Source organism: Podarcis filfolensis (genome assembly GCF_964270895.1).
Source record: "Podarcis filfolensis genome assembly, chromosome: 8".
Lineage (NCBI taxonomy): Eukaryota > Metazoa > Chordata > Lepidosauria > Squamata > Lacertidae > Podarcis > Podarcis filfolensis.
In genome coordinates, this window is record NC_139611.1 from 2,492,140 (window position 1) to 2,505,186 (window position 13,047).

Consider the following 13,047-nt stretch of genomic DNA (forward strand, 5'->3'; position numbering starts at 1 on the left):
AAAAATAACAAAAGGTACTAGACAGGGATGCCCACTCTCTCCGCTACTATTTATAATGGTCCTGGAGGTTTTCCTGAGTTCAATAAGACAAAATAAATTAATAAAAGGGATAACAGTTGGTCAGAATGAATATAAAGTTAAGGCCTTTGCAGACGATTTGGTAATTACAACGGAAGAACCATTAGAAAGCGTGAAAGAGGTTTTGAATGAAATCGAGAAGTTTGGCAATTTGGCAGGGTTTAGACTAAATAAGAAGAAAACAAAAATAATTACAAAAAATATGGATCAAGGTATGATAGAAATAATGCAACAAAGTACAGAGATAGAGGTGACAAAGAAGGTTAAATATCTAGGAATTTGGCTAACCCCTAAAAATATTGATTTGTATCAGAATAATTATACACCTGTCTGGAATGGAATAAGGAAAGATCTTGACGTGTGGAGGAGAATGAAACTATCCTTTTGGGGAAGAATTTCCACGATAAAGATGAGTGTTCTCCCGAAGATGCTGTTTCTGTTCCAAACTATCCCCATATTAAAGGGGGTAACAATTTTTAGTGAGTGGCAAAGAGTGCTCTCAAGATATATCTGGCAGGGCAAGAAGCCGCGAATCAAATATAAGTTGTTAACGGATGCAAAGGAGAGAGGCGGTTTTGCCCTGCCGGATATGAAATTGTATTACGAAGCAGCAGGTCTCTGCTGGTTGAGAGAATGGATAAAATTAGAGAACAGTCAGCTATTAGATTTAGAAGGCTTCGACAACAGATTCGGGTGGCACGCGTACTTATGGTGTGAAAAGAGGAAAATTCATAAAGGTTTTGGGAATCACATATTTAGGGGTCCACTATTGGAAATATGGGACAGGTATAAAAATTTGTTAGAGCCAAAAGTTCCACACTGGTTGTCACCACTAGAGGTAATGACTGTAAAGAAAATAAATACGAGAAGTAATTGGATTACATATGGTGAATTGACAATTAAGGAAGGAGGAAAATGGAAATTAAGGCCATATGAACAAGTTAAAGAACATGTTTATGATTGGTTGCATTACTTTCAAGTCAATGAGATGTTTAAAAAAGATGTTAAAGAAAGGGGCTATGCAGAAAAAGATTCAAGGTTTCAAATAGAGGTGATAAATAACGAGTGCAAAATCTTATCGAAAATGTATAAAATTTTGTTAGAATGGAATTTGAAAGATGAAGAAGTCAAATCAGTGATGATACAATGGGCCAGAGATATTGGGTATAATATACAGTTTGAGGATTGGGAAAGGCTGTGGAATCAGAACTTAAAATTTACCGCATGTACAGTACTAAAAGAAAACGTAATGAAAATGTTTTACAGATGGTATATCACCCCGGTAAAACTCGCAAGAATGTATAAGACGTGCAATAGGTGTTGGAAGTGCAAAGAAAAGGAGGGCACGTTTTACCACATGTGGTGGGAATGTAGGAAAGTAAAGGGTTTTTGGGAGATGATTTACAACGAAATGAAAAAGATGTTAAAATATACATTTGCCAAAAAACCAGAGATCTTTCTTTTAGGAATTACAGGGAATGAAATAAGAAGGAAAGACTGTAAACTTTTTCAATATGCGGCCACAGCAGCAAGAACCCTACTAGCCCAGAAATGGAAACAAGAAGAAATTCCGACTTTAGAAGAATGGAGACTGAAGTTGACAGATTATTCTGAATTGGATAGATTAACTGGAAAAATTAGATACCTTAAAGACCAAAACTTTATCGAGGATTGGGGAAAATTCGGTGAATATCTGAAAAGAATATGTGATGTGCAAACAACGCTAGCGGGATTTCAAGAAGCACTGTAAAAGTTGAGATATATTGTTAAAAAGCAATAGAGGAGGGAGGGAAGATTAATGGCAATATAAACAGAGAAATGCGGATTTGAGATGTAAATACGGATGATTATCAGAGAAGTTGAAGGAAGTCAAAAAGGAATCAAATGTATGGAAATTTGTACAATTTGTATTATTGTTTTTGGAAAATGAATAAAAATATTCAAAATTGAAAAAAAATAAAGTTACAAAAAACGGATTTGTTTTTAATTTTTTTTTATCTATTTGTTTTTTGTATTTTGTATTTTTATTCTTCTTTTTTCTTTTTTATGTATTTTTGTATGTTCTCTTTTTTGTATCTTTTTCTTTCTATATGACTTTTTTCTATTTAGTAAACTTATGTTTTTGTAAAATCTCAATAAATATCTTATAAAAAAAAAGAAAACCAAATATTGCCTAGCCTTAGTGTAAATTTCTCCATGCAAAATTTTCCAGTGCTTTTTTATTTTTAACAAAAAATATTGTTTCTTTTTTAAAGCTTTGTTTTACTTGCATTTAGTCAACAAACACACTTAATTAGATCAGTCTGTAGGGCATCAGAAAAAATTCCAAAGCAAATTACCCCAGCTTGCATAGTGAAATTTTCCAGTTGAAATTTTAATTCACAATGCTCTGGAAAATCCAGATCACTGTCCTATGCCAAATTTAGATGGTAAGCCTCTCAGGGCAGGGGCCTGTCCTTTTGTGCTATGGAACATAGGGAGCTTCCTTGCACAGAGTGTCTAGTTCAGTACTGCCTCCTGCCCAGGGTTTAAGATGAGGTCCTCTTCCTGCCTTACCTGGAGATGGCAGAGATTGAACCTGGGACCTTCTGCATGCAAAGTAGATGCATTCAAAGTATATTAAAACTAAGGGTTGATAACAGAATTCACAGTGTTTTTGGAATACTTTTCTTCCTGGTGGAAAGCCATTTAACAAATCTGGTTTTGAAACCAAATTAAATTTGTAGTGTAAATGTGACCAAAAGTCTCCTTTTTTTCTTACGTGCTTGTGTGGCAGATGTTGGAATAGTCGTCCCTGATATCACAAATACATTGTCTTCTTCCTGTCCCCTTTCCACTTTTTGCAGCCTTGTTACTTGAGAGACTGGGAGATGCAGGTGCACTTCAAAATCCACGGGCAAGGGAAGAAGAATCTGAATGGAGATGGCTTTGCAATCTGGTACACAAAGGACCGTATGCAGCCAGGTAAAAGACTTTTCTCTCGAGTGCATTGCCAAACCACAGGCCCCTGCTCAAGGGACCAAATTCATGCAGATCCATCGCAGTGAGCCACCTGGCTGCTTGGCACCCGTCTCCAGATTCTGATAGCACAGATCAGCTTGCTGTGGACTGGGGTTTGTGCGTGTATATTGACATCTTCTCTTGCATTTGCAAGGCACGGGGAGACGACATGTCTTGTGTAATGGATGGGAAGTGAGCTAAAAGCTACCTCAAACAGAACTTTATTGAATGGAGTACCATTTTTCCAGTTTAGGTTTTCTTCTTTTATAGTGGTTGTAAGTCAATATACTTAAAGCTGCTGAGTTAAAATCCCAGCTCCTGCATTCTCCCCCCCATCATGAGTAATAATAATAATAATGATGATAATAAATTCCTTCTTCCTGTTTTCTTGCTGCAGTTGTTTTGCACTGCTAAAGTTGGCAAGCTAGTACTAGTTTAAGTTGTGACCATAACCAGGAAGCAGGTTGCCTCTTCAGTATGTAGTGGGAACCCCAAAGAATCTCTCCAGATTTTTTCATTGTGATGTCAGGGGATTCAACTGAAAGTGCACTGGGAGATAATGAATGGTTCCCACACCAACGTCTGCTCATCTGGTTCTAGGCTAGTGGCTCCAGAGTGTGAGGAAGGACAACTCCTGAGATCCTGTGCTTTGCCTAATGCCACATGATAAATTTGTTTTGGCCATAAATGGATGCCGATCACTTCTCCTGCCCCCAGTAACTGGATGCATTCACACTGTGTCTCTCTCAAACAGGTTAATGTAGAAGAGCCCTGAAGAAGCCAGGAAGTTGGCACTTAGGACGGCAGTGGGGAACCTCTTATTAGGCCCTCCCCGTCTCCACATTAGGCCTTTGAGGCTGCTTTGACTAAGCCATGCCCAACCTCCCTTGCATCTGATGGCTTTTATGAAGTTGAGTGTAGGGCAGGTAAAGGCACGGCTGAGTCGAAATTGAGTTTGCAGGCACCTGAACAGTAGCACCTGCAAAACCCCTAAACAACACTTTGCTTTCATCTGATTGTTAGGGCTTGCAATGGTCAGCTGATTGTTGGCTTTGCAAAGTACAGGGCTGTGCCTTTGACCGCATGGTTTGGTTTCAAACTACAAAGGCAAAAATAGGTCACCTGACATTGTTGTGATGTCAGAGGAGTGACCCTGCCCATCTGCCAAACTTAGCCTGTGGGCAGGTGGCAGGTAAAGGAGAGAGAAGGGTTTGGCCTGCCTGCTGGATCCTATTCCTGACACCTGGCTCGGGGGATAAGGTGGTATTTTTTTCAACTAAAACCCGTTTGACTGAGCTGTAGCTTTAAATGGGAGAGGCAGACCTGCATTCTCAAGAACCATACTTTTCTCTGGGCAGTGAGCCAGAGTCCTAAAGTGTGAATTGCTGCACAATAGCCATCTCCAACCTGGTGCCTTCCAAATCTTTGGGTCTGCTGTAGCCCAAAACATCTGGAGGGCATCAAGCTGGAGATGGCTATTCTACAAGAACAAGTTCCATGAATGACTAGGTTACTGCCCCCCCACTTGATTAACGTACTTGTATTCACATGTACTTGTATTCATAAGCAAGAGATGCAACATTTGAATATGGGTGCTTTTACACTCTGAAAGCACTTCCCCTTGGAGTTAAATTTGTATCTCTTGCTCAAAACTTGACTAAAGTCTGGTAAACCCACCAAGAATCATGTTGGATTGCTCCAGGGTCCATTTCAGGGTTAGCCATCACTGACTTCAAAATGTGCTGATTTGGGAGATGGATGACTGTTGAATACAGACACGAGAACTTTGCACTTCTCTGCTGTAGATTTGCATTGTTCAAAATATGCTATAAAGTTGAAATGTGTTGTAATGGGCATCCATTAATAAATCTTTCCAAAAGTTGTGTAAACGGGAAGCCAGGTCTTCTGTAGTTTGGTTGTGGGGAATAAGCCTGCTTAGCTCAAACTTCTGCTTGCTCCACCAAGTGGTGGAGTAAAATGCTAGAAAGCAGCAGCTGGTGGAAGCTGATGGTGAACACACTGACATCTGTTCTAGGGCCTGTCTTCGGGAGCAAGGATAACTTTCTAGGGCTGGGAGTGTTTGTAGACACCTATCCAAATGAGGAAAAACAGCAGGAGGTAAGGAGGTGGCTTTGGAACAGCGGTTATAGCAGTGGGAAAGCAGGGGGGGGCAATCCTTGTTGTTCAGTGTCCCGGGGTGTCCATTGCAATGGGATGAAGGTTTTGGGTTTTTTAAGTGCTAAGCCTGTTTTCTGCTTACTAGCTGGTTCAGGGTCTGTAATTGGCCATGAATGACATAAAATGAACCACAAGTAGCATGATCTGTGTGTTTAGAGTGCAGGATTTTAATACTTCCAGCACAATGTAAATTTGTCGCGGTCTCCATCAATTCAGTTTTTCATAAGCATTGCTTTTTGCTACTCATCTGAAGGGCTGAGAAACTGTGCACTGAAGCCACACACCCCAATGACAGGAAATATATATTTAGTTTGCTTCAACCAACTTTGCCCATGTGCTTCCCAGGCTTTTTCCTGTATAACTTTATATCCACTGGGCATAGCTTTCTTGAGCTTCATGCCCACTCAGTGTTTTGGATGACAGCTCCCCACAGGCTCCACCAACATGGCCATGGTTCCTCCTCATGATCCCCAGCAAAGTATTATTTATTATTAAATACGTTAGTTGCTCTGTCTTGCCCAGGGCAACTTAAAGTGACTTACAACCAACTAAACCCCCATTAAAACCAAGAGGAGAAAGAAATACATTTAAAAACATCTGGCCCACCTCTAAAAGGCCATAGATAGTTAAAGGCCAAAGACCTGGTTGAAGAGGAACATTTTCACCTGGTGCCTTAAGATGTATAATGAAAGCGCCAGGTGATTCTCCTTGGGGAGAGCATTTCACAAATGGGCCACCACCGTAGAAAAGGCCCGTTCTCGCATTGCCTCCTTCTGGACCTCTCATGGAGGAAGCACACAAAGGGCCTCAGATGATGAGCATATGACCACGTTGTGGCTGGTGGTAGATGCAGTCCCAGATACCTCCTGGGTACCAGGCTGACAAAGGCAGGACTAGAATTGTGGTAACTCCTCATTTAAAAAAAGATGGTTTAGCTAGCTATTTAAAAGACATTCCTTAACTTGCAAGATCTTTATTGGTTTCTGCCTTCTTTACTGAGATTGATGCAAATGTTTTTGTACATGGAAGTGTGCATGCATCATATATCTGAGGAACTATGAAGGAACCTTGTCTTGAATCAGTGACTATTATATCTGCCTCTTTTTCTTTTTACCAAGTCAGAATTGAGGAGCTTCTGTCTGGTGCCCTAAAGGACATCCTGCTTGCAGGTTTGCTGCCATATTGCAGCTTCTCTGTCAATGCGAAATCTTTTTTGAGTTTAATCCCCAACTCTCATCCTATTACTGCCCTGTCTTGGTTGAGATACGATAATGTCTAACCTGTAAATCCCAAACCCATCTGACTAGTTATTCCAAGCTTGCTTTTGATTCTACGTTTTCAATTCTATTTTTGTATGTGCAGGGAGTTTTTCTTCATTGGAATCAAATGTTTTAATCCCTTCCTGCAACCTAAAGCTGTACAATCTAGGGAAATTTTGCCATCTGATTCTATTCTAAAAGTTAAACTGGTTGGAATTGCCAGATGTTCTGTACAGCTGTGATGTGCTATGTTGAATATTCTGTCCAGTGTTCTGAAATTGCCATCTCCAGCCTGGTGTCCTCTAGCACTGATGTGAGTTGTAATCCCAGGCATCAGGAGGGCACCGGGTTGGGGAAGGTTGTTCAGTACAAGGGTGGCCAAGTTCAGTAATACAGTTGAACTAATGACCCCATTCCAAGGCCTTGGAGCAGGTCTGCATCTCTTTCTCTCCCTCCCCTCCCCTGTCTCTCCCATTCCCTGTCCACCACAGGTCAGTTTGAATCAAGACCTCTGAACATGGCTTCCAGAATCAAATGGTTTTTACCATGGACCATCCTTGGCAGAATGTGGCATGCCCTGTAGCGGCTCACCTTATTGTGGAGCAGAGCAGCTCCGCGACAACAAAACTACCCCTTCCCATCTTTACTTTGGATCTCTCCTCTTCAGATGGCAAGCAGACTTGCTGCACAATGAGGCTCTGCAGTTTCAGACCTTTCAAAAAAAAATCTGGTTGGCCTTGCTATGGAAATACTGAGCAGTTCCCCCCCCCCCCCCAATAAGCCGATATTTGCTCAGGTTTGCCAATACCATTTGAGCTGTGCTTTTGTTTGCCTACCTGAGGGGGCTCTTTGTATTCCCTTTTCAAATGTCTCCCATCAGTGGAGCTCTGAATTTACCTTAAATGGCAGTGAAAGCCATTCTTGAACCTCTGGTAGTAACCCTGCTGGGCCGTCCCATGAAAGGAAGTTCAGTTTCTCTTCCCGCTCCCCATGGTCTTGGCCAGTGTGAGCATACACTTGGGTGGGGAAAGTGAAGCACCTCCCCCCCCCCCCATTGAAAAAGAAGGCTCATTTTACTTGTACGCGCAAGAGAGTTTTATTGTAAAGTCACTTGCCTGCCTCAGAACAGCCTCACCTGCTCTGCCTCTGCATGAGCTACTGATCTAGGCATACCTCAGGCAGGCAGCAGGCAGCCTCCTTGGAGGGTGAGTCACTTTGGTTCCGCCCTGTAGTTAGGAATGAGGAGAGTGATCCAGTTGCACCAGATTCAGGAGTAGCAGCATTGCCTGTTGCCAGTTGAGGCCAACAGTGGATGGAGGTGAAGACGCCCCTCTGGATGAAATGCTAGTCCAACAGGGAGCCATCACTTAGGTGGATCTCTAGGGCCACAGGTGTCCTTGGCCATCTGATTCAGTTGATTTCTCCTGGACGTTGTCTGGTGCATCTGGCAAGTGTGCAAAGAACCTGGTGCACATGACTTGCTGGGGGATGGCGGCACTGCTTACGAAGCATTTGGCTGGTAAGCTCTGTGGGTCAAGAAGTATCTTGATACTGTATGCAACATTAAAGTCTGTAGAAAGGACTTCAAGATCTGAAAACAAACAATATGTGCTTTTGTAACCCAAGAAGATATTTAATAAAACAATTTTAAAAATAAAGTATGCTGGGCAGGATTTAAAAGCTGTCTTTTTTTAATGTCAGGATTTGCAGTTTGAAAAACACAACCCGTTCCATTGCATATATGCAAGCACATGGTTTGGCTGGATTCCTGCTTGGTATTGTTGGGTACTTCAGTTCACATCATTGAGCCCATTTGTGGTTACATTTCCTCACCTGTGCTTTTACAGAGTTTCTTTAGATTTGTATCAAAATATCCCTGACCATCAATTCCAGGAATATGAATAGTTGCCAAGGCTTTCCCCAAAATGGATCTTGGTCACGGTTGAGTGGTGGTGTGTAGTTTTACAGGTCAATGTTTAACTGTCTGTTGGATGACTGTCTCTTGCTTCATTCCCTCCCTCTCTCCCTTGCTTTGCAATAACTGTTCTGGATTCTCAGGCCCAGAAGAAGAGGTATTCCTCAGGAAACCAGGTACTTGAAGATGCTCTCCTAGCCTTGCATCAAGCTTATAGCGTTCTCTTTGCCAGTCTGCCTCTCTTACTGCTTTTGGGTTTTATGTCTGCCAATATCCCAGGTCGGAAAACTCCAGTGCTTGGAACCAGTGTGACAATTATTGAATGACAGCCTGTTTTACTGGACTACCCTCTATCTTTCCATTCTTCACCATCCTTTCCCTGCAGATCTGGCTTTGCTATATGTGTAGTTACTTGCATATTTTCCCCTGCCTTCTCTTGTGAGTCTCATCAGTTTAATGCATTTGGAGCATAGGGACTTCTGAGTTCAAATCTCGGACTCCTCAGCTGGCCTTGGGCAAACCACAAACTCTAACCACAAATTTCAGGCTTCAGTTCATAATCTGTATATGGGGGCAATTGTCCAAGATGAACTTGGACTAGTAAAAATGAAAAGTGACACACTGTGACCTTCCGAGAGCCATTTCCACTGTTAGGCAGGGCACAGTTGCCTTTGCAGATACGCAGTAGGGTCCTTCTGTGCTAAGATGCAGACAGGGCTTTATGGTGGTCACCTAAAGGGCCTGGGAAGAGGGAGAGGTCTTTTGCCCGCTTAAGACCATAAGAGTCTGTTGGATCAAATCAGTGGCCCATCTAGTTCAGCATCCTGTTCTCACGGTAGCCAACCAGATGCCTTGAGGAAACCCACAAGCAGGACCCGAGTGCAAGAGCCTTCTCCCCCTCTGTGCCTTCCAGAAGCAGACTGCCTCTGGCCTTGAAGGCATCAGGAGCCCCCTCCTCCATGCATTTGTCCAGTCCTTTTTTAAAGCCTTCCAGGTTGGTGGCCATCACTGCCTCTTGTGGGAGCATCTTGTGGGATGCTCTGTGTGAAGGAGGACTTTACTTTATCTATCCAGAGTCTTCCAGCATTCAGCTTCATTGATGTCCATGAGTTCTAGCATTTTGAGAGAGAGCAAAATTTTCTGTTTGCCTTCTTCATGCCATGCATGAGTTTATAAACTGCTTCCTTCTCACCTCTTCCCTTTAGCAGAAGACCTTGCATGGTGGCTTTAGGACAGACAAGTGTTTTGTTAAAAATTATGAAACTCACAGTATTCTAAGTGTGGCGATGGTCACTGCTTTAGATGGCCTTAAAGGGAGTTGAGGCAAATCCATAAAGGAGGGCAGGTCTATCAATGGATTATCCAGTAGTCATAACAGCAAAACAGAATCTGTTCTTTTGACTGACTTGATGCTGGCTGGGGGTCGGGGTGGGGCTCTTACAGGCTTTCAAGCATATATTTTATAAACCATATGGCTTAGAAACTTGAGGATTATTATTATTTTAAAAAAATTGAAGTTTTGAGAAATGGAATTCTGTGCCCAGTTCCATAGTCTATATGTTTCTAGGGTTGTGCTGAAAGGTGGTGTACTTAACAACACTCGATGCAGATATCAGAAGTAATACACTGATGTTGCCTGGTTAGAAATGTATAGTCTAAAAGGGCAAGATGCATCTCTTAGAAGAATTTCATGGGGCACAAGCCTCACGGTTAAGTTCTCCCGTGAGGTTGGCAAAGGGCCTGTGTTCTCTCACGACAATCGAACCATTCATGGAGAACTGTATTCTACATCTGTTGCCATCTTGCAGTAACCAGGAGGTCTCCAGCCTATTGTTGAGTCAAGTGGAGCAGCCTGTTGGCTCAGGCTGTGCTACAGTTGCTTAAGCTGGTGGTGGGCATTTTATATCTTGGTACATTAGTTAGTTTTGTACCTATTTGCTAGGTGAGATTCATTGTGTTTTGAGAGCATCAAAACACACCCTTCCAGAATTTGGGGTGTGCCTCTCCTATTTCTGCTGTCCCTGTGGGTAACCTGCAAGTAACTGAGCACAAGAGCACACTCTCCTGTGACTTCCAGCAACGGGCATTCAGAAACATTACTGTCTCTGAACGTGGAGGCGGAACTTGGGCATCATGGCTGGTAGACATTGATAGCTTTCTTCTCCATCACTGCCTCCTTTGGGAGTGAGTGCTGTTGTCAAAACCTTTTTTAGACCTTCACTTTTGCTCAGACGTAGGAGTAGTTTGTGCTGATCTGTTCTTGCTTGTCCAGAGTAAGTCCCAGCCCTGCTAATGCTCATGCTGGGTTCTGTCTCTGTCCTGCTTGGCTCCCTGCATGCCTGTTTCCCCTCCCTTGTCCACTGGATGTGGCCAGACCTTTGACAGAGCAGTGTGCAAATAGCTGGCTGACCTGCAGTTCCTCCCTTCTCTTCCAGCGAGTGTTCCCATACGTCTCTGCCATGGTGAGCAATGGGTCCCTCGCCTATGACCACGACAGAGATGGCAGACCCACTGAACTTGGTGGATGCACAGCAATGGTGCGCAACTTGAACCACGACACATTCCTGGTGATCCGCTATGTGAAGAGGAGGCTTACGGTGAGTCTTTCTCTGCGCTCTTTGTCTGCTGCATTCCACATTCCCACTGGCGTTCCTCAGGTGTGGCCTCAGAAAGGAGTAGGTTGGATTGAGTCTTCTCTCTTTTCAGGTCTTGCTTGATATCGATGGCAAGCATGAATGGAGAGACTGCATTGACATCCCAGGAGTACACTTGCCACGCGGCTACTACTTTGGGGTCTCTTCTGTCACCGGGGACCTGTCGGGTACTGCTTTTAAGGCCGGCTGAAAGCATCCTCCTCCTGCTGCTGTGTTTTTCAAGAGTCCAAAGCCAGATCTCCTAGAAGCAGAAATGAAGAAGTTCAAGTGAACCCATAAATGGCTGCTGGCTCTCATGTTTTCCTGTAGTTCTGTTTGTAGATGCCTAAAATATCATTAGTCTTTCGCAGGCATAGGCAAACTTAGCCCACCAGATGTTTTGGGACTACAATTCCCATTATCCCTCATCACTGGTCCTGTTAGCTAGGGATGATGGGAATTGTAGTCCCAAAACATCTGGAGGGCCGAGTTTGCCAATGCTTGGTCTTTCTGTACCAGGCGAGGGTAGACTTCAGGCTTGTGGGATCTACATTACAACTCACAGATGCATCAGCTGTAGCCAGGGGCTAAAGATGTGCACTTAGAATTAAGAGAAAATTGTACCTAGGAACATCTTGAGTTTCAGAATTAGAACTGAGCTCACAGTCCTCACACTTTCAAACATACCTGCTGTATTTTCATGGGTCTTATCCATCATGGGCATCACTCATGTGCCTTGTGTGGGTTCCTCTCACTTAGACAAGGCCTCTTACATGCTCCCAACTGGGCTCATTCACCCTTTTTTTACTCATGTCTCACCAAAGTTTCTATGATAAGTTATTAATTGCTTAGCGGTGACCTCTGTCTGCCCATTGCACCCCAGTGGCCTAAGGGCTGCACAGCTTCTCCGCTGAAGATGCAAATCCTGTCCAGAAGTCAGAGCTGGTTGTTCCTCTTTAAAGGAATGGCTGGCTGCGCATGGAACATGGGGAGAACTCCAGGATGGATGCATCACCCAGGGCCATTGCACAGTGGGAAGGAGAGGGTGGATCTAAGTTGACCGAAGGGATCTGCTGTGCAGCTGTGTGCTCTTGCCATTCTGTGAGCATGTTAATGAAGTCCAGCTTAAAGGACTGCCACACAGCCGCTGGCGTTGGGTCTGTTTAGGTAGCCTAGTTCCACAAAGTTCTCTCCAGTCAGTGATGGGCAAAGTCATTCCTATTTGTGAGGAGTTTGGGAAGAGCTATCTGTCTACTCTTTTGCCCCAGATAGAATTGACAAAATAGAGTTCTTGAACAATGGTTACAAGCCATTCCTGAGATGTGTGTGAGAGCCAAGTGGGAAGGCTACCTGGCCAACCAGTAGAGGTTGTGCTCCCTCCCACGCAAGGGGGAATTTAAGCAGGTGTGAGGGGAGTGCCTGCCTGCCTATTGTGCTCACACTCTTCCTTCTCCCTATTCCTCTTTTGCCCCAGATAACCATGACATCATTTCCCTGAAGCTGTACCAACTGACTGTTCAACGGACACTGGAGGAGGACAAGCGGGACAAAGAAGTCTTCTTACCTGTGGTGGAGAACATGAAACTGCCTGGAAGTAAGTGTGGGTGGGTGGGGCTTTAGGGCTGGGGTGGGGTGAGTGATGGGACTTTAGGGCTGGAGTTTCAGGAAGAGATGCTTTAGGGATGCAGACTTTTGCTTGCTTGCAGAGGAGTCCTGCTCTTTTGATCTTAAGATACTGATATCACACAGTTAATTCTTACCTGTGCAGCAATGAGCCTTGTCTGCAACACTGACAGAAGGAGGTCAGTTTCAAAGGTCAGATGTTAAGTCCCTGAAGGCTTAACTTAAGAGTTGTCCAGATAATTCACATGCGCGTCTGCAGCATGGATGCCACTTCCCTGACTTGTAATTCAACACTCCTTGGGACCAGGAAGGTGAAGCAACTTGGCTGGTGTTCGTGGGGAAGAGCCACAGTTCTCTGGCA

At 43.7% G+C, this 13,047-nt stretch overlaps 1 protein-coding gene across 3 annotated transcripts in view; it reads left to right on the forward strand.

Annotated features, from left to right (window-relative positions):
* LMAN2L (lectin, mannose binding 2 like) overlaps window positions 1-13,047 on the forward strand; it is a 39,258-nt gene that overhangs the window by 20,090 nt on the left and 6,121 nt on the right. Inside the window, exons 3-8 of one of the 3 annotated variants that reach the window (XM_083629610.1) lie at window positions 2,925-3,042; window positions 5,114-5,196; window positions 8,574-8,606; window positions 10,866-11,027; window positions 11,137-11,251; window positions 12,538-12,657. In XM_083629610.1, coding sequence (XP_083485736.1) covers window positions 2,925-3,042; window positions 5,114-5,196; window positions 8,574-8,606; window positions 10,866-11,027; window positions 11,137-11,251; window positions 12,538-12,657 — 631 coding nt within the window. Of the gene's footprint in view, window positions 1-2,924; window positions 3,043-5,113; window positions 5,197-8,573; window positions 8,607-10,865; window positions 11,028-11,136; window positions 11,252-12,537; window positions 12,658-13,047 lie in introns of those variants that run through there. The other 2 variants (XM_083629611.1, XM_083629612.1) reach the window with 2 other exon arrangements.